Source organism: Triticum aestivum, chromosome 3A (assembly GCF_018294505.1).
Source record: "Triticum aestivum cultivar Chinese Spring chromosome 3A, IWGSC CS RefSeq v2.1, whole genome shotgun sequence".
NCBI lineage: Eukaryota > Viridiplantae > Streptophyta > Magnoliopsida > Poales > Poaceae > Triticum > Triticum aestivum.
The window spans coordinates 681,481,852-681,507,829 of record NC_057800.1 but is presented as its reverse complement, the minus strand read 5'-3'; the positions used below and the strand labels follow the sequence as shown (position 1 = coordinate 681,507,829).

The following is a 25,978-nucleotide window of genomic DNA, read 5'->3' as shown; positions in this document are numbered from 1 at the left end:
ATCGACTCATAATATAACATGCATGTAATCCTTTCTGAGGCAGAGCATGCAAGGATGAAAGAACTCCTTTCTAGACTCCATAATCTATGGATTGTAGAAGAAGTTAAAGCTAGACAAGGATTCAGGATAGGGACATTTTTGAAGGGGATGGAAATACTAAATATTTTCAGGCTGTAGCAAATCATAGGAGAAGGAAAACCCTGATTAGTAAACTAGAAGGGCCTAACGGCACTATCACTGATGTCAAAGGCATGTTGGGTATAGCCACAGACTTCTATAAAGACCTCTTCAAGAAAGAAGATAGGAAATGGTTTAGAATTAATAGTAATTTCTTTGCTAATGAAGAGAAGGTCAATGATTTAGAAAACCAATCTTTACAAAAACCTTTCTCTAAGGAAGAAATAAGGGAGGCCATCTTTGGCTCATACTCTGATGGAGCCCCTGGCCCAGATGGCCTATCCTTTCTCTTCCTTCAGAACTTTTGGGAAGTCATTAAAATGGATGTGATACCCATGTTTGATGATTTTCATAAAGGGAAGTTAGACCTATATAGGTTAAACTTTGCCGTGTTGACTAATCCCCAAGGAAAAAGAGGCTACTAGCATGAAAAAATTTAGGCCCATTAGCTTAATCAATTGTATCTTTAAGGTGTCCACTAAGGTGCTCGCAAATAGATTAGCTGTGCTGATGAATAGACTTACCTCTACTAACCAGTCAGCTTTTATTAAAGGTACGTTTATTTTGAAAAGTGTTGTCACAGCACATGAGGTGCTGCACAAACAAGACGACGCTGCTCAGCCCGGTCACTCCTCTAGAGCTGGGTGGATCGCCAATAAAGCCATGGAAGAAGCTCAAGAGTGTGACCATGGTGGATGCGGCGAAGGAGACGGTGCCACTGGGGCTTTTCTAGTGCGCAAGGCGAAGCTGGGAGAAAAAGCATGGAGAAGATGGGCAAAAACTTCAATTTAGGATTGCCTGTTTAGACCTTTGTTTTAGAGCTGATTTGCCGATTAGCGATTTAGTCTGTCATCCCTTTTGCCTAGTCGTTAATGAACATGCAAGGCATGGCTGTGTTTGGTGTTACTTTTCTGGTCTCATCTATAAATTGCGGTGTTGTGTTGGGCGGTCGATGAGGGTGCATATGCATGTAGGAAACTGGAATCGAACTGTTTGCTCCTTCACGTGACGCCCCGGCTAAAGTTGAAGCACGATGATGTTTTGGCCATTTCTGTAGGAAGCTTCCGGCGATCTGCGAGCCGCCGTGAGCTCGTGACACGAGCGTGCATCTCCAACCTACCGCAAACTGGCCGGCTACATGCTGAGCACCTGATGTGGTTGAAGCGCTAACCCATTATATATGAAAATTTTCATATAATTGATTACAAGGAAGGAACGGTTTAATAGTACTACTTCATCACTTATCTCATATACTCCCTCCATTCCTAAATATAAGTCTTTTTAAAGATTTTAATATAAACTACATACAAAGCAAGATGAGTGAATATACACTCTAAAATATTTATTGGTAATATTTCTCACATCAGAGGGTTTATGATACCAGAGTCTTGCGGGTGGTCAATGATTTCTCTGGGTAAGTCCTTTGAAACACCGCAATGTCAATACCCAAAGGCTCAAATTTGCCATAGTCATGATCCTACCCTTCTTTCATGTATGCATGTTTGTAGAGTAAAATGCATAGAACCACCACTTTCGCGTCATAGCTCTCAGAAAATCACCACTTAACAAAACGTGACAGCACCAAAAAATGACAGTGGCAAAGAGTACTGAACTGTTTTTGAGCAAGTTTTGACGTGGCCGATCACTCGCGAGCCGAGAGCGGCGACGGCGCACCGTTAACGGCCGTCTTTTTTGGCTCGGGATGAAGCTGTTAGGCTGGGCTGGGCTGGGCTGGGCGCGTTTGATCGTTTCTATTTACCGAGCTGCTGGGTCAGGCTGGGCTGGGTGATATTTGTTGGGCCGGGCTGGGCGCGTTCGATCATTTTTATTTACTGGGCTGCTGGGTCGGGCTTTGCTCCTTTGATTTTTCTCAAACAAAAAAAATTACACAACGGTAGTTCGATCGATTGACTGCGCCCGTTCGGTTTCTCTAGAAAACCCCAACCTCTACACACACAGTGCATTCATTCACATTCACTCTCCTTGCACAGATAACCACCACTCTCCATCACCTCTCCATCCAACTTCCTTCTTCCCACCCAAACAAAAGAAAACCTCCATCGCGCCATGGCATCTGGCCTCGGATGGGACCAGGCGCTGCAGGAGATCTTCGACGATAACAATACCAAGCTCTCATACGCGCGCGAGGTGGGTACCTGGTACACCAACGTTGCAATCTTCAAGAATCATGCGCGCGCACTGATTGAGAACTTGGTCTGGGTGATGGGGGAGGCCAAAGATTCTCCGGGTCCATTCCAACAGGCACGATGCTACATGTACCAGAACCGCGACCAACTGCACGTGGACTACAAGCTCGACATGGTGGTGCCAGTGCTGCCCATCGCTCTGATGGAGATGAAGCCGCCACAGATGGAGCAGTAGGTGCAGGTGCAGGTGGAGGCGCCGCAGATGAAACAGCAGAAGATGGAGGAGCAGCAAAGGGAGGCGGAGACATGCACAAGCAGTAGGAAGAGGAAGAAGAAGCAGCTCCGCATCATGGGGCCAGTTCGTCGATCACTCCGTCTTTAGAAAGCTGCAACAAGAGTGAGTCTAATGCACCACTTAGGTCCTAGTTAATTTCTGTAGCAAGATCTGAACCAATATATGGGTTCAATTAGTTTCTGAACTTCTTAGTAGTGGAATTGCGTCTGAAGAACTAGAACTATGTGTGCTTTCTGAACCTATCTATCTATCTATCTATCTATCTATCTATCTATCTATCTATCTATCTATCTATCTATCTATCTATCTGCTCACATTATGTAAATGACATCTATCTGGATGTTTGTGGTCATGGTTTCTGGATGTTTGTGGTCATGGTTTGTGAACTCATCTATGATATCTATCTATCTTTCTGAATGTTTGTGGTCATGGTTTCTAAATCTTTGTGCTCACATTATCTGAATGACATTGCTCATATTATCTGAATATTGATGCTCATATTATCCATTATAAATGTCAAACTATGGTGCTCTAGGTTTCTGATTTTTAGGGTTGGTGCTCTAGGTTTCAATTCAAAGAACTATAGTTATGTTGTAGGTGTCAATACAAAGATAAAATGTCATAATATCTAAATCTCAAACTTTTTTCAGTCAGCTTACTATGGAATTATAGGTGTGCTCTAGGTGTCAATGCAAAGATAAAATATTAGTATATTTGGATTGAATAAAGTCTGAACACTGCAAGTTTGAATATTGCAAGTTCTCTCCTAGTAAGGGACACTTGCTGCTATTAATCAACACAATTTTGAACATTAAATTGAGCACACCTACTAACACTTCACATCAGTCAAATCACTTTAACCCATGTACACTGACTCACTCCTTCTGTGGTCAACTTGTCCACTGCATCACTCAACCCAAAATTAACTCATGTACCCACTACACAACACCCTGTAAATTTCAGTAGTGGCATTTGGTGTTAGCTTCATTCAGTCCACAAAAGTAACTTGCCCTATAATAATTAACCATTTGCAAACCCTAAAATTCAGTCAAATAGAGCATGAAAATTCAGTATGATGTCAAAACCGCGTGAACTTCATGTTATGTTGATGTTTGAACTCTTCCTTGTGTGTGCTTGAGAACTATTGCACCTTGTGTGTGATTGAGACCTATGAACTTTTGGAGTGGAGTGTGCTTGACAACTATTGCGCCTTTATCCACTATTGCTTCTATGTGGTAGGTGCATGAGAATTATTGCTTTTATGTGCGATGTTGCTTATTTGTGGGATGTGCTATATGTTGTTGTTGTATATGTTTTGCTGCAGTGATAAACCAAAAATAAGGAAAAAAAGTCTATTGGACAAAACTTTACTAAGGGCCACACTCGGTAACATATGTTATCCCGAGAGCTCCTCTCTGTAAAGCCTCTTGAACTGGAGCAGGCTGCTAAGCTTGCCGAGTCAAACTCTCGGCAAAATGTACTGACCTGTAGAGCCTGGCATCTTTGCCGAGGGCATCCATGCTCTCGGAAAAGTAAATAAACTTTCCTGAGAGGAGCTCTCGACAAAGCACGGGCTCGGCTTGTGAGGTGGTGGACACATGGCAGTTTGCAACTGGTTAGCTTTGCTGAGAGTAGTTCTCGGCAAAGCAGCGGCTCAGCATACGGTGTGGAACCCACCTGTCAGGTGGTGGACACGTGGCAATCTGATATTCATTAGCTTTGTCGAGAGAGCACTCGGCAAACCAACGGCTCGACGTAGATCGTGGGATCCGCCTGTCAGGTCATGGGCACGTGGGAGTTTGCTACTCGTTAGCTTTGCTGAGAGTAGCTCTTCGTAAACGAACGGTTCGGCGCAGGGCATGGGACCCGGCTGTCAGGTCATGGACATGTGGCAGTTTGCTACTCGTTAGCTTTGCCGAGATTGGCTCTTGGGAAAGCTGCGCCACATGGCTACCCAGTCTCCGTCTGTCGTCCGTGAGTCAGCTTTGTTTTGCCAAGGGTGCTGTTAGGCTCTCGGCAAACTGTTTGCCGATTTCCTGACAGTTGGTTCTCTCGGCAAAGTTTTGTTTGCCTCAGTGGTGTACGCAGGGTGGTCTTTGCCAAGAAAATTTGGCAAAGACTTCGCCGAGTCTTTCTGGCACTCGGCGTAGTGTGTAATTTCCAGTAGTGTATGCATATGAATTCATTTTAAATATAGCAATACCACAAGATCAACTAGGGTTCATCCACACATCCATATCCATCCATTGATACACACATCAATTCCAATTAAATTTAGTTACAAAAATTTAAAACTAGATGAACTAGGGTTCACCTATATCCATACATCCAACATATATGCATCCATTCATCCACATTCATATATCCATCCATTCATTCATCGAAATTTCAAAACTACTCCCTCCAATCCTGCCCGTTCGGAAGTTCTCCACCAGCCAGCGCTAGCCAGCTTCTCGAGGAGCCAGCGCTAGCCAGCTTCTCGAGGGAGCGAGGAGCATTCGACCCTGTGCCTGCAAGCTCGCTGTGCTGGGGCCACCAGGGCTGGGCCATAAGAAAAGAAGAAAACGTTTCGATAGGTACTTCGGGGTGGTACATGGATGTAAATTTCAACAACTCCTACTTCTGGTTTTAGCGAAGCTGGGATTCCGCTGCTCCTCAAAATTGCACGCAGCGATCGTTTTCTCCGTGAAGCCCGCTTCTAGGAGAAGGAATGTTCGGGCTGGCTTCATGCAGCTGTTTAGGAAGCTGGCTCCTGAAGAACTCCCGAACGGGCCCTAAATATAAGCCTTTTTAGAGATTCTAATATAAAATACATACAAAGCAAAATGGATAAATCTATAATCTAGAATGAGATCTCGAAAAAGTTTCAAACCAGAGTCAGAGTTGGCTTAACTTTTCCAAAAAGGTTGAAACACTGAATTCGGCCACCGGCGGAGGCTGTGGCCGGTCGTCCGGCTGGAATCATTTGCCTAATTCTTTTGCACCAAAACCGCCTTCACGGGACGCCTCTGATGTCCATTCCTGCACTAGTGACCGGACCACACGGTAGCGTTGGAACCATTTTATCTTCTCGTCCGGCTCAACACTCCTTTGCCTTGATTGGACACGCTTCTTATCGAGAGAGAAACATAGAATCACGTACCCATTCCCACTTGGAGTTTGGCGTATATACACAACATCAAGGGCGTTCTTGGTCGATTCCTTGAAAATGCAGAGAGAAACAAAAAGAAATGTTCCATGGACAATAATAATATATGCCCATTTCCACTAAAGCGAATATTTTGTTTGGAGATAGAAATAGAATATTTGAGTAAACTTTCGGCGTTGGTATCATCAGCAAGCACAGCTTCATCAATCATTCATGTGCTATATAAAGGGCGGTGGTAGCCAGGGGCTGAGGCATTGCAAGCAAAGCAGCTAGCAAACGCACGTCGTAGCGCTAGCTTAACTAAGCTAACCCAGGTAGCCAGCCATGAACATGAACTACGGCTCCATGGGTCCTGGCGCGATGGTGCGGTGCAGGCAGTGCAGCTCGAGCATCACGGCGATGCCCGGCGCCCGCGCCGTGCAGTGCATGCAGTGCAGCTGCGTGACGCGCGTCAGCGGCCGTGGCCGGCAGCAGCACGGATACGGCCAGGGTTACGGCGGTAACGGCGGCGGGATGCTGATGCCGCCGATGCGTCCCACCCCGGCCTTCGGCGGCGGCCGCGGCAAGAAGCGCGCCGTGCTGATCGGGATCAAGTACACCAACCGGCGCTCCTGCGAGCTGCGGGGCCCCATCAACGACGTCAAGTGCATGCGGTACCTGCTCACCGAGCGCTTCGGCTTCCCCAACGACTGCGTTCTCATCCTCACAGGTTCGTAAACACGAACAAATCCAACATCTTTTCTTGTTTATTGAATCATACTTATTGTATAGTGTATACTCTGCAGACGAGGAGAGGAACCCGTGCAGGCAGCCGACCAAGGACAACATCCGCATGGCGATGCACTGGCTGGTGCAGGGGTGCAGCTACGGCGACTCCCTGGTGTTCCAGTTCTCTGGCCTGGGCGCGCAGGTGCCCGACGACGACGGCGACGAGCTGGACGGCATGGACGAGGCCCTCTGCCCCGTGGACTCGTTCCAGCAGGGCCCCATCCTGGACGACGAGATCAACGAGGCCATCGTCCGCCCGCTGGTGCACGGCGTCAAGCTCCACGCCATCGTCGACGCCTGCCACAGCGCCACCGTCCTCGACCTCCCCTACCAATGCACCGTGTCCAAGCAGTCAGTATCTCCTTAACTTTCTTAACCCCGATCCCGTCCATATTCGCATGCATCCATCACCTACTTACATATGTGTTGATCACTGATCAGGACCGGGCGCTGGAGGTGGAGGGACGAGCGCCCTATGACCGGCGCCTGCAAGGGCACCAGCGGAGGCCAGGCCGTGCTCATCAGCGGCAGCAGCAACGGAAAGAGCAACATGAGCGTGGTCAGTACTAGCATTGACAAGCTTTTTTTCTCATTCATTCATGTCTCTTTCGTTCTAACACGTCTGCCACCGGTGTGTGCGTGCAGCTGCCTGAGCCCTACGCCACGATCGGCGCCATGACGCACAGCTTCATCAGGGCGGTGGAGTGCGAGCCGCGCACCACCTACGGCCGCCTGCTCACCTCCATGAGGGCCATCATGCGCGACAGCAGCGGCAACTGCAACCTGCAAGGCCCCATCGGCGGCTCCATCCGCAAGGTCGCAAACTTCAGCGGCGTGGAGGTAAGCCAGATCTTCTCCCTCAAGTGTTAGCAGCATGCATCCTAGCTAGCGTAACTGTGGCCCATGGCACCATTTTTGCTCACATACACTGAACTGTGCATTCGGTTGAACTTTGCAGGAGCCTCAGCTGTCCTCTGCCTACAAGTTCGACGTCGAGCGCGAGCCGTTCTGCATGTAGAACCCGACCGTACCCGCGGTTCGACGTCACTGCGCCGCAGGCTACTGCAGTCGACGAATTAATTACTACCGAATCATGCATCGACCGTACTGAATAATGGGCCGGTTAATTAACTATGATGCTTGCTACTAGTATGTGCGACGATGTATCTCCTCACCTGTTGCCATGCCATCAAGAATGAGCACTGCATAGCTCATACAAATGCTCTCGAGGACCTCGTTCTCCACTGTACTTTACATCACTGTAACATGGCCGTTGTGTGTCGTGTCGTCCCCTTAAATAAATCAAGTTCTATGCATGCCGTTTGATCTCCGAAAGATATATATGGCGTCTAAACTGTGGAAATTATGGACATGTTCGGTTCGAGAATGGTAAACGCAAAGGTGAACTGGCATTGTGAACGGCACAAGCAAAATCATAAACATGTTTGGTTCAACTCCAAACGGCAGTGGATGGCTGCCAAAATATCAATCTTCCGTCCCCTCCGCGTCCGGCCGTCACTCCCAGCCGCGAGCCTTTGTGTACTACTAGTATATTTTTAGGTCAAGCTGATGGTTCTCCGACAATGATGGTGGTGTCATCTCGAATAAAAGTCCCCCGACTCCAATCCGTTTTTTTTTTTTTGCGAGTGACTCCAATCCGGTGTGGCATTGCTAAGGAGCCCCTGAGTTCTTGTCCCCCCTTTTCTTGAATAACGGGTTGGCTATCTGTATTGTCCGTCGGCGTGGTTCCATGTACACCGGTGGTGACAACATTGTCTTCTTCGACAACCTCTTCCTTCGAGGCTTTGCAAGCAAAGTCGTCGGCTTGGTCTAGTGATATTAGTGCGTCTGCCTGTCTAGTACGAGGCGACTCCCCCGCTGATATGCTTGACGCGATTGTCAATCTCCGTCGTACATGGTGATCTACTATTGCGGTGATTCAACGAGGTTTATTTTTCTACAAGTCTTTGCAGGTACTTTGTTGGTTGAATTTCTCGATGTTGTTCATTTTTTCAACATGATGTTGTTCATTATATGTGTGCGCTATGGTGGTGCAACGGCGATACGTTCAAGTTCAGTTGCTCTGACAAAAAATTAGAGGCATTAGGGCATCTCCAAGGAAGACCCGCAAAACACCGGTATATGTCCAGTCGAACATATTTGTTCACTTTTGCAATTCACTGGGGACCTGTATCAATTCGTGAAGTTGTTCAAACATCCAAATTTCAATATTTTGGAAACAAACGCGGAGAGTTTTGTCGGAGTCTGGACATGCACTGACCAATCACATGCATGTCCCTCTTCTCTCTCTCTCCTCGCAATCATACATGCATGACCCCCCTCTTGCCTCTCTCATCTCAACCGGACATTAAACCACAAATAACCCATCACATGCTTGGTCTTCACCTATTTTTTTTCCTGATACTTTGTAATTAGCGTTGGATGGCTTTCCTTCCATATCATGTCTGTTAGATGGCCTTATTTATAGTCATAGTCTCCCCTTCGTTTTGGGGTCGTTTTCATTGTACCCTGTGTCTATATTGATCTAATATAAATCAGATATAATTTTGAAAAAGGGTAATGCATGGCTGACCGAAAGTGAATTCGACAAGCAACTTGGGGGTGGCTCTCCGTCCAAAAAATGGAAGATGCCGCACCTGGCCTATGCCCTCGCGGTCCATAAAGCAGCAGATGATGCCCGTCGGTGCCACCAACGTCGGATCGGACCACACGATAGCCTTCGAACCGTTTTATCTTCTCGTCCGGCTCACCACTCCTTGCCTAGATCTATCGGACACGCTTCTTTTTTTTTTGAGAAATTATCGGACACGCTTCTTATCGAGAGGAATACGTATCAGCTTTCACATGGGCCGGCGGGCTGGTACTTCTTCCTCCCCTCTCATTTTTCTTTCTGAGAATTGATTCTTGGTTCGAGATAGATTTGCATCGTTGTAGTCAGGTTTTTCAGCGAGCAGGTAACTTGGATTCTTTCGTGTTCCTTGATGGACATGGGAATTTCTCTATTTCTCTGAACAGAAAAAGAACATCTCAGATATTTCTCTTGCACAGGCTTCGGATTCCTTATGATCAGCTCCACCAACGAACCATTTATACCCAAAATGATATTCACTAACAGCATTTGCAACCAGGCATCCCAGATCCTCCTCAAACGCCAGGGCGGCCCGCCTGGTCACTGACCGGTCATAAAATTTTGACCCAGCCGGACGCCTCAAACATCCGGGCTGACTGGCACACCTTATATCCAGCCCAAATATGGACGGATATGGGGCGCCCGGTCGCGTCCGGGCACATATCACTAGTAGAAAAAGGGTCAAACGTGAAGCACATTAGTGCCGGTTTGAATTAGAGCCGGCACTAATGTGTACATTAGTGCCGGTTCGTGGCGGCGATCAATAGTACCGGTTCGTGGCGAACCTTTAGTACCGGTTCATGCCACGAACTGGTACTAAAGAGGTTGTGTTAGCCTGCGGTCAGTCTATGGCCCCACCATCACCATTTAGTGCCGGTTCGTATCACGAACCGGTACTAATGAGATTATGGCAAACTGTTTTTAGTCCCACCTCGCCAAGAGAGAGGCAGTATGAGCGGTTTATAAGCCGTGAGTGCACAGACAATGACGAAGAGTTGCAATGCTCATCTACATGTTGATTAGCTTCAAGCCTTGCAGAATAGCATAGATTGCACTGAGCTATGTGCAGTGCAGTCTACACTATTCCGAATGGCTTGAAGCAAATTAACCAGCATTGCACCTCTTTTTTATTTTTAATAACTTATTTAAACTCCGGACTTCTTTTGTGTTCAGTATGCAGCATTCAAAGCGACGTCATCAATTTCCAACATGTTCTGACATCATTTGTTGTTTTTCGGTCATTTACCTAATTGTTTAGAGAGCTAAATGACCGTGAAATTGAAAATCACTACAAAATGAATCCTGAAAATGTTGAAACTTTGCATGGTATCATCATATCATCCGCATAGCATGCGCGAAAGAGTAGAGAGGGTCACGACAAAAACTGGACGCACTTCGTGTACAAACTGGACAAACTCTTTCGGATTATCAGGGTTTCGGACGAGAACTTATCTGTTACATGGCCACTTCAATGTTTTTTATACTTATTTGAACTCCGGACTTCTTTTGTGTTCAGTATGCAGCATTTAAAGCGACGTCATCAATTTCCAATATGTTCTAACATCATTTGTTGTTTTTCGGTCATTTACCTAATTGTTTAGAGAGCTAAATGGCCGTGAAATTGAAAATCATTACAAAATGAATCTTGAAAATGTTGAAACTTGGCATGGTATCATCATATCACCCGCATAGCATGCGCGAAAGAGTAGAGAGGGTCACGGCAAAAACTGGACGCACTTCATGTACAAACTGGACAAACTCTTTCGGAGTATCAGGGTTTCGGACGAGAACTCATCTGTTACATGGCCACTTCAATGTTTTTTAAACTTATTTGAACTTCGGACTTCTTTTGTGTTCAGTATGCAGCATTTAAAGCGACGTCATCAATTTCCAATATGTTCTAACATCATTTGTTGTTTTTCGGTCATTTACCTAATTGTTTAGAGAGCTAAATGGCCGTGAAATTGAAAATCATTACAAAATGAATCTTGAAAATGTTGAAACTTGGCATGGTATCATCATATCACCCGCATAGCATGCGCGAAAGAGTAGAGAGGGTCACGGCAAAAACTGGACGCACTTCATGTACAAACTGGACAAACTCTTTCGGAGTATCAGGGTTTCGGACGAGAACTCATCTGTTACATGGCCACTTCAATGTTTTTTAAACTTATTTGAACTCCGGACTTCTTTTGTGTTCAGTATGCAGCATTTAAAGCGACGTCATCAATTTCCAACATGTTCTGAAATCATTTGTTGTTTTTCGGTCATTTACCTAATTGTTTAGAGAGCTAAATGACCGTGAAATTGAAAATCACTACAAAATGAATCCTGAAAATGTAGAAACTTGGTATGGTATCATCATATCACCCGCATAGCATGCGCGAAAGAGTAGAGAGGGTCACAGCAAAAACTGGACGCACTTCGTGTACAAACTGGACAAACTCTTTCGGAGTATCAGGGTTTCAGACGAGAACTCACTTGTGACATGGCCACTTCAATGTTTTTTAAACTTATTTGAACTCCGGACTTCTTTTGTGTTCAGTATGCAGCATTTAAAGCGACGTCATGAATTTCCAACATGTTCTGACATTATTTGTTGTTTTTCGGTCATTTACCTAATTGTTTAGAGAGCTAAATGACCGTGAAATTGAAAATCACTACAAAATGAATCCTGAAAATGTTGAAACTTGGCATGATATGCAGCATTCAATTTTCAGAAGAAAATAAATAATGCAGAAAATAAAAAAACTATACAAAAAAATTACTCAAAAATAAATAGAAGAAAATAAATAATGAAGAAAAGAAAAAACTATATAAAAAACTACTCAAAAATAAATAGAAGAAAATAAGTAATGCAGAAAAGAAAGGCCTGCTCTTAGTACCGGTTGGTGGTTCCAACCGGTACTAAAGGGTGGTCTTTAGTACCGGTTGGAGCCACCAACCGGTACTAAAGGCCTACTCTTCCCGCCTCTTTGCCTGGCCAAAGTAGGCCTTTAGTACCGGTTGGTGGCTTCAACCGGTACTAAAGGCTCACCCTATATATACAGCACTTACGAAATTTCAGTTACATCTCCCCACTTCTTTCGTCAACCTCTCGCGCGCCGCTCCCGTCGTCGCCGCCCGTCGCCCGTCGTCGTCATCGTCGTCCCCGCCGCTGCCCCGAACACCGCGCGCCGCCGTCCGTCGTCGTCCCGCGCCGCGGTCCCGTCGTCATCCCGCGCCGCCGTCCGCACGTATCTCGCTCTCTCCTTGCGCGTACCCGGCCGCCGCGCCATGCGCCGTCCGCCCCGAACGCCGCGCGCCGCCGTCCGTCCCCGCCGGCGCCCCGAACGCCGGCGCCCCCGCCCCGTACGCCGCCGCCCCCGCCCCGTACGCCGGCGCCCCCGCTCGTACGTACGGGACGGCGGCGTACGGGGCCGCACACACACACACACACATATACCACACACGTATACACACACATACACACATACGTACACACATATACGTATACACACACACATTTTTTTTTACTTATTTTCTGTTTTTTAGAAAAGTTAATTAGATGATCGAATGTTAGATTAATGTCGAATGTTAGATGAATTAGCTAGCTAGATAGAAAAATTGTCGTACTAGAGATTAGAACTAGTTGAATAATTAATATAACTAGTTTATTTTTAGTAAGAAAATTTAGGTATATGAGATTTGAACTAGTTGAATAATTAATATAACTAGTTTATTTTTAGTAAGAAAATTTAGGTATATGAGATTTGAACTAGTTCAATAATTAATATAACTAGTTTATTTTTAGTAAGAAAATTTAGGTATATGAGATTAGAACTAGTTGAATAATTAATATAACTAATTTATTTTTAGTAAGAAAATTTAGGTATATGAGATTTGAACTAGTTCAATAATTAATATAACTAGTTTATTTTTAGTAAGAAAATTTAGGTATATGAGATTTGAACTAGTTTAATAATTAATATAACTAGTTTATTTTTAGTAAAAAAATTTAGGTATATGAGATTTGAACTAGTTTAATAATTAATATAACTAGTTTATTTTTAGTAAGAAAATTTAGGTATATGAGATTTGAACTAGTTCAATAATTAATATAACTAGTTTATTTTTAGTAAGAAAATTTAGGTATATGCGATTTGAACTAGTTCAATAATTAATATAACTAGTTTATTTTTAGTAAGAAAATTTAGGTATATGAGATTTGAACTAGTTCAATAATTAATATAACTAGTTTATTTTTAGTAAGAAAATTTAGGTATATGAGATTTGAACTAGTTCAATAATTAATATAACTAGTTTATTTTTAGTAAGAAAATTTAGGTATATGAGATTTGAACTTGTTCAATAATTAATATAACTAGTTTATTTTTAGTAAGAAAAATTTAGGTATCTGAGATTTGATGATCTAATTAAAATATTATTTGTTAATGAGTTTTTTTGTTTATTTAATTTTTTATATATTTTGAGTTTATATAAATGTTAGATTAATGTCGAATGTTAGATGAATTAGATAGAAAAGTTAAATATATAGTAATGTCAATTGAATATATAGTTAGATATATTAATGTCAAATGTTAGATGAATATATATTTGGCTAGATATAAGTGTTTAATGTTTCACCTATATGAACATAGGAAATGTCATCTGACGACGAAAAATATTTCATTATGTGCGAACACTGTGAAGACCTGCGCGGCCTGTGCGACCAAAATTTCCTTGTTGATGGTAGGCGCTTCAGCATCAAGCTGGATGAGACATTCGAAGTTGATACAATAAGTCACTTTGTCAATTATTATTTGAATGCAAAACTTATGCTTTATTTGCTTCAACTTATAATTTTAAATTTTCACTATTCTACTAGCGCATCCCCTGCCATGCAAGAATTTTTGTCTTGGATAAGATAGGTTTTAGTGCTATAGATGATATGGAGGTAAAGAGAGTTTACTTGAAGACGGAGCATGGGTATACTTTCAACGTCAAATTATATAATGGAGACACATGCACCCATTTTGAATGCAAAACTTGGCAAGAACTATGCAAGGCTTATGCATTTGAGCCTGATATGGTTATCACCTTTGATATTCGTCCGGAAGATGATATTGAAGGTAATATAGACATCTGGGTCGATGTGCAAACGCCTCCAGTTCTACCATTTGGTGAGTTTTTCTCAACCATGCATGCATATGTTTATGTCTTTGATACAGTTTATTCAAAAATAGTTGACAACTAATTTGTATTGTCAGCTTATTTCGGTTCAAGCAAACATGTCCGGCGCTTAGTAGACAGGACCTACTACTGCCCCGGGGCTCTAATAAACTGCGAGGAGATAAGTCATTATGTTTCATGGCTTGAGGATCTTAATACTGTCAAGACAATTTTTTTTTCCTAAACTTAGAAATGTTAGTACTCAAAACGTGCGACCAATGGTGATCGTATTGAACTACGGTCACATCTATAATCGAAAGATGGTAAGATTTTAAATATTTGTCCTTAATTAGTGCATCTTTTGCATACATTATTTTTGAAGCTAAACTTTCATTGCTTAGTATATTAATTACTATACGATGTTCTTCAACAGGGACTTCCGATGACAGTTGTGCCTCAGTGGATCGAGACAAAAGGTCACATGTCAATGGTTAGCTTACAACCAAGATTTCCTACATTGCACATGAGTGCATTCAGGATTTCTGAAAGCGAAGAATGCTTAATAGTGAAAGATTGGAGCAAAATTGTTAACGATCGCAGAGAAGTACTAGGGGGCAGCAAGGAGAAGCGCAACCCAAGATTAGGAGACAGATTCATCTGCATGCTCCAGTATGATGAATCAGGAGAGCTATACATGTTCTATGCTATTCTATCTGAGAGGGAGCAGCAGGATTAGTAGCTACTAATTCATGCTCTTAATTAGTACTTGTCTCATGTCCGTGTCCTGAACTTCGATGTTGGTGATGATTATGTTGAACTTGATGATATCTTTACTTCTGTTACAAAGTGAATGTTTCCTCTTTAAGCTAGCCAGCGTTGATGATGATTAGATAGCTAGCGGTAATGACTATGATGATTAAATAGTGGTAATTAGACGACTATGATGATTTTTAGCTAGCTAGAGTTTATTTATTTATTAATATGAGATGATGATGATGATGACGACTACAACTCATTATAACGTAAAACAATCCTAAATTAAATTGATAACACAAATTTAATTGAAAAATACAAAATAAAACAAAAACCCACAACCATTTAGTACCGGTTGGTGTTACCAACCGGTACTAAAGGGCTCCCGGCCCCCGGAGCTGGCTCGTGCCACGTGGTTCCCCTTTAGCACCGGTTCGTGCTGAACCGGTACTAAAGGGGGGGGGGGGCTTTAGTGCCGAAACTTTAGTGCCGGTTCCTAAACCGGCACTAAAGGGCCTTACGAACCGGTGCTATTGCCCGGTTCTGCACTAGTGTATGCCACGTTTGATCCGCCCCACGCTGGCCCACCCGGCCCCACATATATTCCTTCCTATCCGCTCGTCGGACCAAACTCTAGCCACTTCACTCCACTCCCTTCTACCACCAAGCTCGTCTTCGGCGCCATTCGTCCATCTTCGGCATGGCGGGCAGCGGATTCACGTCCTTCACCTCCAGATCCGTCGACCCCGAACTCATCCCACACGGCCCCGAGGAGGAGATTGCCGTCCCTCTTGCGCTTTGCCGCTCTCGAGAGGAGGCCCATGCACGACAGCGCTCGGACTCCTTCAGTCGGGAATCTATTGCGTCTGCCCAAATGGTGCATGGATCCGACGCTAGGGTATGCTGCCTCAACGGAGGCGGTGCGGTTCGTCTGGCGTCCTAACACGGTGGCGGACGCGCAACCCCTCCGTTGGTGCGCCGAGGTCATGGGCGCGCCGTGGGCATCGTCTGACGCAACCATGGTGCGGCGTGCCCGCCATGTGAGGCAGCGGGCGCGGGAGGTGGCGGCAGCGCTCGCGGCAGTGGACGTCGGCGAGACGGAGTTGCATTCTCCGGCGCCCCATATGGTGCACCACTCCGGGCGCCACAACCGCATTGTGGTGGATGTCACCGGCTCGTCCCATGATGGATCCATCGTCAATCTGACGTCCACCGGCACCCAACGGGTTCCGGGCTCCGACGAGAAAGATTAGGGCATGGAAGACGGCGGCGCCTTGAGTCCCGTGAGCCGGCTCGTATCCCATGCCCTACTCTACCCTGCCGGTGACCGGACCAAAACTCTAGGGAGCGTAGCCGGTCATTGGGCATGGCCACGGCAACCGGACGAGCTCTGCCTAAAGATCGCTACGTTGCATGTAATAATATAAATTTGAGGTTTCTAATTCAAGGTATCCGGATGTGGATTGCATTATTTGAGATGTGATCGGTTAGTGTCCGCGGACGCGTCCGGACGCGTTTGCGGGCGTTTGGAGGGCCAGATTTGCACATCGTGGCTGTAGATGCTCTAATAACAACAAATATGCTGCACGTACATTGTGAGTGCGGAAATGATTGTACCACCATGAGCAACAAAAGGCTCAAATATATGGGGGCAATAAACTTAGGTGGGATGTTTCTTTTTTCTCTGAAAGCATCACGCTGAGGCCTTGTTCGTTTGCCGGGGTGGGGTTCAAAGCCCACGGTTTGGCGGGGATAGCCCTGCCCGGGAATTTATCCTCATCTGCTTCATATAATGCATTCGGTTACATCTCGAATAGATCGGAGATGGATGTAATTTTTAATTGCTTCTTACGTTCTTTTTACTCTCTTGATGTTTGATGAACAAATTGAAAGTTTTTCCTGCAAAAAAAAAAACCCATCCAATTCTCTCCCAGCCCTGTGTTTTTTGCCGGGGACAAAACATCTCCTCCCAATGTGTGGAATTAATCCCAGACCATTACAACCTCTCGACCCCTCTCTACGCGACCTCTGTCTCCCGTGATTATGGAGGCGGCACTGTCGATGTGAGGATCCAGAAGGGCAAAGATTGTCAACATGTTTGGTAATTGTATACATGGTATAAATTGCAAGTTTAACACAATTATAAGACTAGCCACAGTGGGAGTAACTTCAGCAGTAACATCAAGTCCAACTCAGCAAATTTGCTTATGTGGCAATGAGTTAATGAAGAGAGAGATAGTTGTAGTAACTTAGGTAGTTACTGTAACATCACATATCCCAATGCAATATGAGTCTATAACCTAATAAATGAATCTTTGCATGTTACCACACTTAAGTTACCACCCACTATGAAGATAGTAACATAGTCTAGGGATATGTGTATGTTACTAGTGTATGTTACTATCCACTGTGGCTAGTCTAAGTGTGGAGCATAATCACAACTTTTACAAAGATAAAGACCATTTTATTATGCAATGAAACCAATCACACAACTTAGAACAATGAAATTTATAATCCTTTAGGTAACAATGACCACTGACGCTGATGTAAAAAAAAGGTGACGATTGACGACTGCAAAACCTCCAACAAAAGTGGCGACTGAAAACTGAATTAAGAAGCTTCTCCCAGCTAGCCACTAATTACTTGGCAGCCGGGGCAGCAGCAGCAGCCCACATGGCCCGCAGCTTCTCGGCCTCCTCCAACATGCTTTCCATGGGCGGCGCCGCCTTCTTTGCAGCCTCCGTCTGCTCGAACCTCTCAGCCCAGGCGGCCAGGCGTGGAGTCCTGCCAGCGTCGATGACCGTGACGCCGAACATGTGGCGCAGCGCCTCGATCCAGAAGAGGTTGCACCCGAGCGCAAGGTCGAGGTACCCGATGGAGTCGCCGGCGAAGAAGGCCTTCCCGCCAGAGCACTGGGCGAAGGCGTCCTCCAAGGGCGCGACCGCCGCGAGCGCAGCGGCCAGCCCCTCCGCCCTGTCCTCCTCCGTGGCCGCCCTCATGATGCCTATCCACGTGGGGACAGCCTTGTCATCGATGTAGGCCGCCCAGAAGCGGGCGACGGCGCGGTCGTAGGGGTCCGCGGGGAGGAGCGAGGCGGCGCCGGCCCAGACCTCGTCGACGTACTCGACGATGGCGAGCGACTCGCAGATGGGCCTGCCGGCGTGGATGAGCACGGGGACCGCCTTGCGCACCGGGTTGGAGGCGAGGAGGAGCTCGCCCTTGTGGAACAGGTCCTGCTCCAGGTACTCGTAGCTCACGCCCTTGACGTGCAGCGCCATGCGCACGCGGATCGCGAACATGCTCGCCGCCGTGCCCAGTACCTTGACATCATCTCCTTGGCCGGCCATCGTTTCCGATCTTCCTCTTCGATCGATCTTTTCCTTGGCTTGTAAACTATTTGCTCTGCTGTGTACGTATGTGCGCTTAAGTTTTGCTCAATTTGCAAGTGTACGTACATAGCTTGGTTCTTGTTGTTTATATAGCGCAAATCAAGCGGGGCAGCTGTTGGTGGAGAAGCTGCTAGAGCCATGGGAATTGTGTTGGGTCTGTATATGTGCATCACCCCATACGTACGCAGAATGCTTGCACCCCAAAGTAAGGTTGACTAGCTTGGCGTCACACGCGACGCTTCAGTGTTAGACGATGTTTCCGCGCGCGGCATGCCCTGCAAATGCTTCTTCTCTCTCAGTGTCTGCTTTCTGTAGCGATGAGACTCGGCCCACTCATCCTGGGAACACTTCCAAAAGGCTGATTATTTTATGGTGCCTGCAAATTTTCTTTTCCCTCAGTCGATTTCTGCATTGCACGAGGCGACGGTGGTGTTGACATGCGGACCGGCAATGAGCTCCGTTTGTAGAAGATTGAGTGGTTAATCTGATGCGAAATATACGATGCATGTTCGTTATAATATGCACGTCCGGATTTCATATAAACATGACATATTTTATTACACTAAAACAATATCCATGCGTTGCAATGGAATATAAATATTCTAGTACGTTAGCTTGTGATTTATCTGTCAATAATAATGTGATCCTGTAAATAAATGTTCATCAAATTGTGACAGTGAATTAACATATATTTAGATTAGAAGTTTGGTAAAATTAAAGTGAAATTAGTTGAGAAAGTAAGTAAATTAAAATGGAATTGATTCAGAAGGTAAGTAAACTAAGGTGATTGATTATCATATAAATGGAAGGTTAGGCGAAGGGATGGTGGGAAGAAAGGTGAAATAGGAACCTTACTTTTTCTTAAGTAAGTATAGTATAGAGATTTACATCAACTATGGTGCTAGTCCGGCTCTAGAGTCTGACCATGAACCTAGAGAACAGAAACTTCCTTCTCTAGCTCCACCTCGACGCTCTTCGGCTCAGCCTCCAAAGGCCCAGGAAGTGAAGTTGTCTGGCTCCACGACACTGCCAAGCGACTAATCGGCCGACAATTAATGCTCAGCCCACCAAGCTTGACGTTGATGGGAGGGGAGGAGCAGTGGCCTATCCGGGACCAGGCACCGGCGATCTACCGTGCACCATTCTTCCTCCCTGCTGGCGGCGCCCGCGAACGTGACTGCACCATTCTTCCTCCCTGCTGGCGGCGCCCGCGAACGTGACTGCTTCATGGTCGTCGTGGCGGGGCGCGGACTCGGCGATTTCCTCCTCCTCCTCCTCCTCGCCGGTCCCGCCGAACACCTCCTCGCTCACCTCATCATCGCACTCTTTGCCGGCGGCCGCCACCTCCGACACTCGCAGGCGGTACCGCCAGCAGGCGAGGCGGATCTCGCGGGGGGAGCGGTAGGACCCGAGCAGCGCCTCCTGCTCCGTCATGTCCACGTCCGGCACGACCGCTCTACCGGCGCTGAGCTGCTCCTCCGCCTGCAGATGCTCCTAGAGGAGGTCGTGGTTGTAGGCGGCGTCAGCCTATGCCTCCCAGAACTGCTCCTCCCGCACGATATGCATGTAATGGGCATGGGCCTCGCCGATGGTCATGGTGCAATGCACCAGCGAGGGTGACACAGAGGAGGAGGGTGGCGCCGGTTCGTCATCAATAGCGTCCTCCATTGGGACGTCGTCCTCCGGCTGCCTGCCGGCCAGCCAACCAGCAGCAATGGCGGCCATCTCCTTCTTCTGGTCCGACGTCAGCCCGTCCCAAAGAGTTTTGGCGGGGGAGGGATCCATGGTGAGAGTGGTGCAGAGAGGGACCGGAGGTGGATGACTGCGGCTATGGCCGGGGCACCAGTTTTTATAGCAATGGTGGGTGGAAGTGGGACGGATGGGTGGCGTCGGAGAAGATGCCTCGGCAACCGCGTGCCGTCAATGTGGGTGGCAGGCGGACGGGCAGCTGTCGTGTCGTTTGAACGCACGGTAGTCGCCTGCGCCGAGAAGTGACGCGGGCGGCGCTCTCTCGATTGGCGCACCACTTCATTGCCGTTGCTAGTGAGTGGTCGTGTCTGCTCTAGCCGGGCATGAATGCGAGCGTTGACGCTCTGGAGCGGCGCTGACCGAAAACGCGCGGTAGGAGACTGGGTTTTTGGTGGGTAAGGGCGGTCAGAAGCGGGCGTGAGATCGGTCTGGACTCCTACAAACCCCTTACTTTTGTCTCTGGTTTGCGGAAGAAATTATGTCTGAACTACCCAGTGGACCGGTATAAACCCACGTTGGATGGTTTCTACTGTTCGGACAACGTGATTCAGAAGCACGCGGGAGGTTTGCCCGTCAGCGTTGGAGATGCTACTAGGTAACAGCAAATACATCAAGACATGTTTTTAGATGAAAAGCTGTAGCCCAGTCCTCCTGCCCGCTGTAGTCCTTTCCTCTTTGCTCTGAAAACTAGCCACTTGACTTCTTCCTTGAATTTTCTCCCGCAAGCATATAGACTTGGGCTAATATGTTTAACAGGCCCTATGTTTAAGTATGAAATCACTCCTTGTGTTCCATAGAGCCCAGGTCACCAAGATGATGATCTCCAAAGAGAAACGTAAATTGATTAGTTGCTTCAGATAATCAATCTCTTTTTATAGACCTAAGCCAGTATATGTCCAAGAGCGAGAGATGTAGCTGCAGCCTGCAGTACATTTTGATAAATGTGCAGCGAAAGAAGAGGTGATCTCTTGTTTCAAGAGTCTGCATGCTGCATAAGATACAAGTGTAATCTTGTATGAAGAAAAAAAATCGCAGTAGAAGAGCCCTAGTATTTAACCTGTCATGTGCCAAGAGCCAAAAGAAAATCTTGTATTTAAGTTGGCAGCATGTTTTCCATAACCACCTGACCACTAGGAGAACTGCAGTCGTAGGAGTAAGAAACCTATAAACCTTGGAGACCATGTAGTGAGCAGAACCCATAGGTATTTGCCGTTGATCTTCCTCTGAAGTGAGTTGGAGGTCTTGAATAAAATTCTCCAATTCTTGAAATTGCGCATATGCGTCCTCAGACAGAATCACAGACGCGGTTGGAAGAGAGCTGTTAAATCATCTTTTGAAACAGTTCAGCAATGGAAAAATTTTCCTTGAGAGCAAAAGAATGAAGATGTGGCCATATCTCACTCTTGGAGACACCATCCCAAGTGTCAGACCAGAAATCCAAGGTCTGACCATTGTGCAATATGACAAATGCGTGCTCTTTATAAATTGCGAATAGTTTCATGCAGTCCATCCACCAAAAAAGGATGACACGGGCCATGGCTATCTTTGCTCTCTTTCATCGTGTCTTTATCGTTAGCTAGCTCCCCCGACGGTTAGACCCAACACCTTCGCGCCAACACTATTGCGACTATTTTATTTCTTGTTAGTTTTTTCTCATAATGCTTTCTATTCATTGATGCTATATTTTAAGATAATAAAGCGTCCTTTATCAAAAAAAATCGTAGAGGCTCTTTAAGTTTTGATGGAAATAATTATGTGATGATGCCAAACTTTCTTAATGTTGGGATAAGTTCATAATTTTTGTTGGAAAGGTTAGGGTATCTCCAATGGTCCGGACCGCGTGGTCCATCCGCTTGGCCGTCTAGACGTCATTTTTCTCGTAAACCAGAAGGAAACAAGGGGGAGGGGCTTTGTAGGCCTCCGGTCCGACAACTCTGGCACACCAAAACCCTCTCCCTCACCCGCGCCCTTTCCCGTCCGAAGAGGTCAGCCAGCATTCATGCTGCTCCAGAGCAGACGTGACCTCTAACTGGCAATGGCATTGAAGTGGGCTCGCTGGCCTAGGGCGCCGCCCATGTCACGTCCCTGGTATCCTTGCCTGTTCAATATCGGAGAGACGCTACTAGACAAAACGAGACGAATATCTACCTCGTCTGTTCAATGTCCGTTTGTCCGTCTGCCGCCATTAAACAGACACCTCGACCGAGAAACGAACTCCGGTGCCCTCGCATTAACACACCCGGGCACTTGGCATCGCTGGCATGCGCTTCTAAAGGCAGCCACTCCCGGCTCAAAGCAACGCACACCAAGTCCGATCTACATCCTCCTCCCGTGCAACACATCTGCCATGAGCGCGAGCAGGAACACATTGTGGGAGAGCCTCTCAGCGGAGCAGAACCTCGAGGTGGCCGCCCTTGCGGCTGCTGGGTGGGCCGTCATGCTAGGCGAGCAGAGGATGACATCCAAGGCAGCTCGCCAGAGGTCTGCGACGATGACGACCCCATGATGGAGACAGACTTGGACGACAACTCGACGTCGTTGCCCGCACCGTTCCATGATGGCTTTATCATGGAGCAGGGACATGCACACTTCAATGCCGCCATGGCGGAGGAGCAACCCGCGCCGGTGCCTAGGTTGGCATTTCGGCAAGCGCAAGAGGAGCAATGTTACACATGTTCCTTCTCAAGAAGCATCGGCTGGCAGAGGGCCAAATCTACGGCGAGCACGCAAGCGACGAAGGCCTGGTGGCCATGGTCGTAGCAAACCCCACATTTGTCTTTGAGCAGCGGGCGCTCTACAAGGCCGTGCACGCTCAGTCCGATGAGGAGGCGGCGCAGGCGATCGCGGACGAGAATGCCGCCAGTTGCTGTCCAACGCTTCGCCACTGAACTTTTGTGGGCTTCGGTTGGACGGCGAGCGTGTCGGCCCATCCACTCCATCATGGACCTCACGTCCACCAACAACAGACAAATCACGGATTCCGACGAGGATGAGTAGGGCATGGGCGGCAGCATGCCCTTGAGTCCCAAATGGGCCGGTCCATCTCTCATGTACTCTTCCTCGCTGGCGACCAGACCTTCACTTCACGGGTCTCATCCCCGCCGCTCATAAAGATGACGAGATGAACTTGGTGATCGCCATAAGGGAACAGCAAGGATGGGACATGGAGGACGGTGCCACTAGAGGCTAGGTTTAGGTCCAGTCCCTTTTTAATGAAAAATGTCGAAATTTTAATGAATATGCTCCGGTTTAGATGAAAATCATCCGGTTGCATGAATTTTGTCCGGTTTGTTGACATCCGCTTTGAAATGTATGCGGCTAGCTTTGGATGGCCAGCTCCTATACCAGTGTCAGTAGACTAGTCCGCACTGATCTGCGGATGGACACGGCATTTGGTTTAGGGGGTCAGCTTTCGAGATGCCCTTAATAGGGTTTGTTATAAAGAGATATTGAGTAATTAGGAATCATAAGATACAAAAACATGTGAAGACTTGCGACGGGGGTGAGGAGGGGGAGGGGGGGCACTCAGGCCATGTGGCTGATGCCGGGCTAGGAGCGGAAAGAGGTGCCTTCTGTTCTTTCCATTGTGGTTGTGCATTGTGAAGTCGACGGTTGGCGGTGACTCGGGGCATGGATGCCGCGGGGGGGGGGGGGGGGGGGGGGGGGGGCTCGGATGGCGGTCGGTATGGTGGCTTTCTGGCAGGCCCCATGACGATAATGATGGCCAAGCTACTTTGTTTGTCTGGATGGCGAGGGGCGTAGAGATGGATGGTTCGGGCACATTTTTTGTCCTTGAAGTGGCGTTGCCCAGATCTTGATCCTGAAATGTAGGGCGGTTCTCGCTGAGACTGGTCTGGGTATCTCATGGTGTCATGGTGAGCTGCCGAGCAAAACCTTTGCACTTTGGCGCCCATGGCGACGACATTTGCGGTTGCCTTTATTTTCTAGAAGATGTCGTCGTGGTCTTCTCTCGGTGACAGAGTCTCCGGGTGAATTGAGTCTCGTCGATACAGAAGGCCGACACTGCAAGAGTGCCACACAAAGATCACCCAGCACTGAAGCGTCACATGTGACGCCAAGCTAGTTAACCTTACTTTAGGGGTTGCTGAGAAATCCTGAGATACTCTGAGTTGACTCTTCAGTGCATGCTGCGTACGTCAAGGGTGATGCGCATAGCCGTGCACCCACCCACCCAACACAATGGCTCTAGTAGCTTCTCGTCCAACAACTGCTCGGCTTGATCTGCGCTATATAAACAACGAGAACGAAGCCTTGCAAATTGAGTATCAAGGGCTTGAGGCTTAAGAGAGCACACACGTACACATCGGAGGAAATAGGAGTAGTTTACAAGCGGCAAATAGGAAGAGATCGATCCAAGACGATGGCCGGCGAAGGAGACGACGTCAAGCTGCTGGGCGCGGCGGTGAGCCCGTTCGCGGTCCGCGTGCGAATGGCGCTGCACCTCAAGGGCGTGAGCTACGAGTACCTGGAGCAGGACCTGTTCGACAAGGGTGAGCTCCTCCTCGCCACCAACCCGGTGCTCAAGAAGGTCCCCGTGCTCATCCACGCAGGCAGGCCCGTCTGCGAGTCGCTCGCCATCGTCAAGTACGTTGACGAGGTCTGGGCTGACGGCGCCTCGCTCCTCCCTGCCGACCATTACGGCCGCGCCGTCGCCCGCTTCTGGGCCGCCTACATTGATGACAAGCTGTTCCCCGCGTGGATAGGCATCCTACGCGCCGCCACGGAGGAGGACAGAGCCGAGAAGCTTGAGGCCGCGCTCGCGGTGGTCCGGCCCATGGAGGACGCCCTCGCCCAATCGGTAGCGGATCTAGCCCAATGGGCCAGGGTGGGCCAACAATAGAACTGTTCATAAAAAAAATATGTTTTCTTAATATTTTTTACCTTTTTTCCTATGCTATAAAGCTATTCCAAAAATCCCAGGGTGGGCCGTGGCCCACCCTGTCCACCCTCTACCTCCGCCACTGCGCCCAATGCTCTGGTGGGAAGGACTTCTTCGCCGGCGACTCCGTCGGGTACCTCGACCTTGCGCTCAGGTGCAACCTCTTCTGGTTCAAGGCGTTGCGGGAGATGTACGGCGTGACGGTCATCGACGCCAACAAGACTCCGCGCTTGGCCGCCTGGGCTGAGAGGTTCGAGCAGACGGAGGCAGGGAAGGAGGCGGCCACGCCCATGAAGAGTATGGTTGAGCACGCCGGGAAGCTGCGGGCTATGTGGGCTGCTGCTGCTGCAGCTGCCAAGTAATAATTAAGTGGCAAGCTCGGAGGAATTTCTTTGATTCGATTGGCCTCGAGTTGTGTTTTGTTTGTTCATCATAAAGGTGGTCATCGTCAATCATTTCTTTTAATTTATTTACTTATTATTTAAGATTTGTAAATTTCATTTTTCTGCATTGTGATCTGTCCAGTATGCAATAAAATGACCATTTATATTCATAAAGTTGTGGCTGAGCAACCCACTAACTTGTTCAGGAGTATAGTACAGCATTATAAAATGTTACAATAGAACAATCGGAGAAAATACATCATGTTCATGTCTTTTGAGAATTTTTGTATGTTCTTTTTGTATGTTCCTCGTGGCCGACGGTCCTCATGTCGTCCCCTCCTCCAGTCTCCGGTCTCCTAATTAAGAGTATGCAATAAAATGATCATTTATTTTGATAAGGTTGTGGTTGATCAATCCACTGACTTCCTAAGTGTGAGTGTGACGCAACATACAAGGAAAACCACCGTT

The 25,978-nt window shown here is 47.2% G+C and overlaps 3 protein-coding genes across 3 annotated transcripts; 2 read left to right on the top strand and 1 right to left on the bottom strand.

Annotated features, from left to right (window-relative positions):
• The first annotated feature begins 6,009 nt into the window (after window positions 1-6,009).
• On the top strand, window positions 6,010-7,851 carry LOC123063155 (metacaspase-1). The gene is made up of 5 exons (XM_044486897.1): window positions 6,010-6,476; window positions 6,553-6,886; window positions 6,977-7,094; window positions 7,181-7,375; window positions 7,494-7,851. The coding sequence occupies exons 1-5, from the start codon at window positions 6,092-6,094 to the stop codon at window positions 7,551-7,553; spliced, it is 1,092 nt and encodes a 363-aa protein (XP_044342832.1). The 5' UTR covers window positions 6,010-6,091; the 3' UTR covers window positions 7,554-7,851.
• A 9,873-nt stretch (window positions 7,852-17,724) lies between these two features.
• LOC123059064 (probable glutathione S-transferase GSTU6) lies at window positions 17,725-18,511 on the bottom strand. The gene has a single exon (XM_044481710.1). It carries the CDS (start codon window positions 18,434-18,436, stop codon window positions 17,729-17,731), a length of 708 nt encoding a protein of 235 aa, XP_044337645.1. The 5' UTR covers window positions 18,437-18,511; the 3' UTR covers window positions 17,725-17,728.
• Window positions 18,512-24,528: 6,017 nt separating this feature from the next.
• LOC123059063 (probable glutathione S-transferase GSTU6) lies at window positions 24,529-25,528 on the top strand. Its single transcript, XM_044481709.1, has 2 exons — window positions 24,529-25,051; window positions 25,222-25,528. Exons 1-2 carry the CDS (start codon window positions 24,609-24,611, stop codon window positions 25,487-25,489), a joined length of 711 nt encoding a protein of 236 aa, XP_044337644.1. The 5' UTR covers window positions 24,529-24,608; the 3' UTR covers window positions 25,490-25,528.
• The last annotated feature ends 450 nt before the right edge of the window (window positions 25,529-25,978 follow it).

Coding starts and splice junctions, on each gene's coding strand:
- LOC123059063 (XM_044481709.1), top strand. CDS start 24,609: ATGGCCGGCGAAGGAGACGACGTCAAGCTGCTGGGCGCGGCGGTGAGC. Junction 25,052..25,221: donor GCCCTCGCCCAATCGGTAGC/GGATCTAGCCCA, acceptor CTGCGCCCAATG/CTCTGGTGGGAAGGACTTCT.
- LOC123059064 (XM_044481710.1), bottom strand. CDS start 18,436: ATGGCCGGCCAAGGAGATGATGTCAAGGTACTGGGCACGGCGGCGAGC.
- LOC123063155 (XM_044486897.1), top strand. CDS start 6,092: ATGAACATGAACTACGGCTCCATGGGTCCTGGCGCGATGGTGCGGTGC. Junction 7,095..7,180: donor GAAAGAGCAACATGAGCGTG/GTCAGTACTAGC, acceptor GTGTGCGTGCAG/CTGCCTGAGCCCTACGCCAC. Junction 7,376..7,493: donor CAAACTTCAGCGGCGTGGAG/GTAAGCCAGATC, acceptor TGAACTTTGCAG/GAGCCTCAGCTGTCCTCTGC.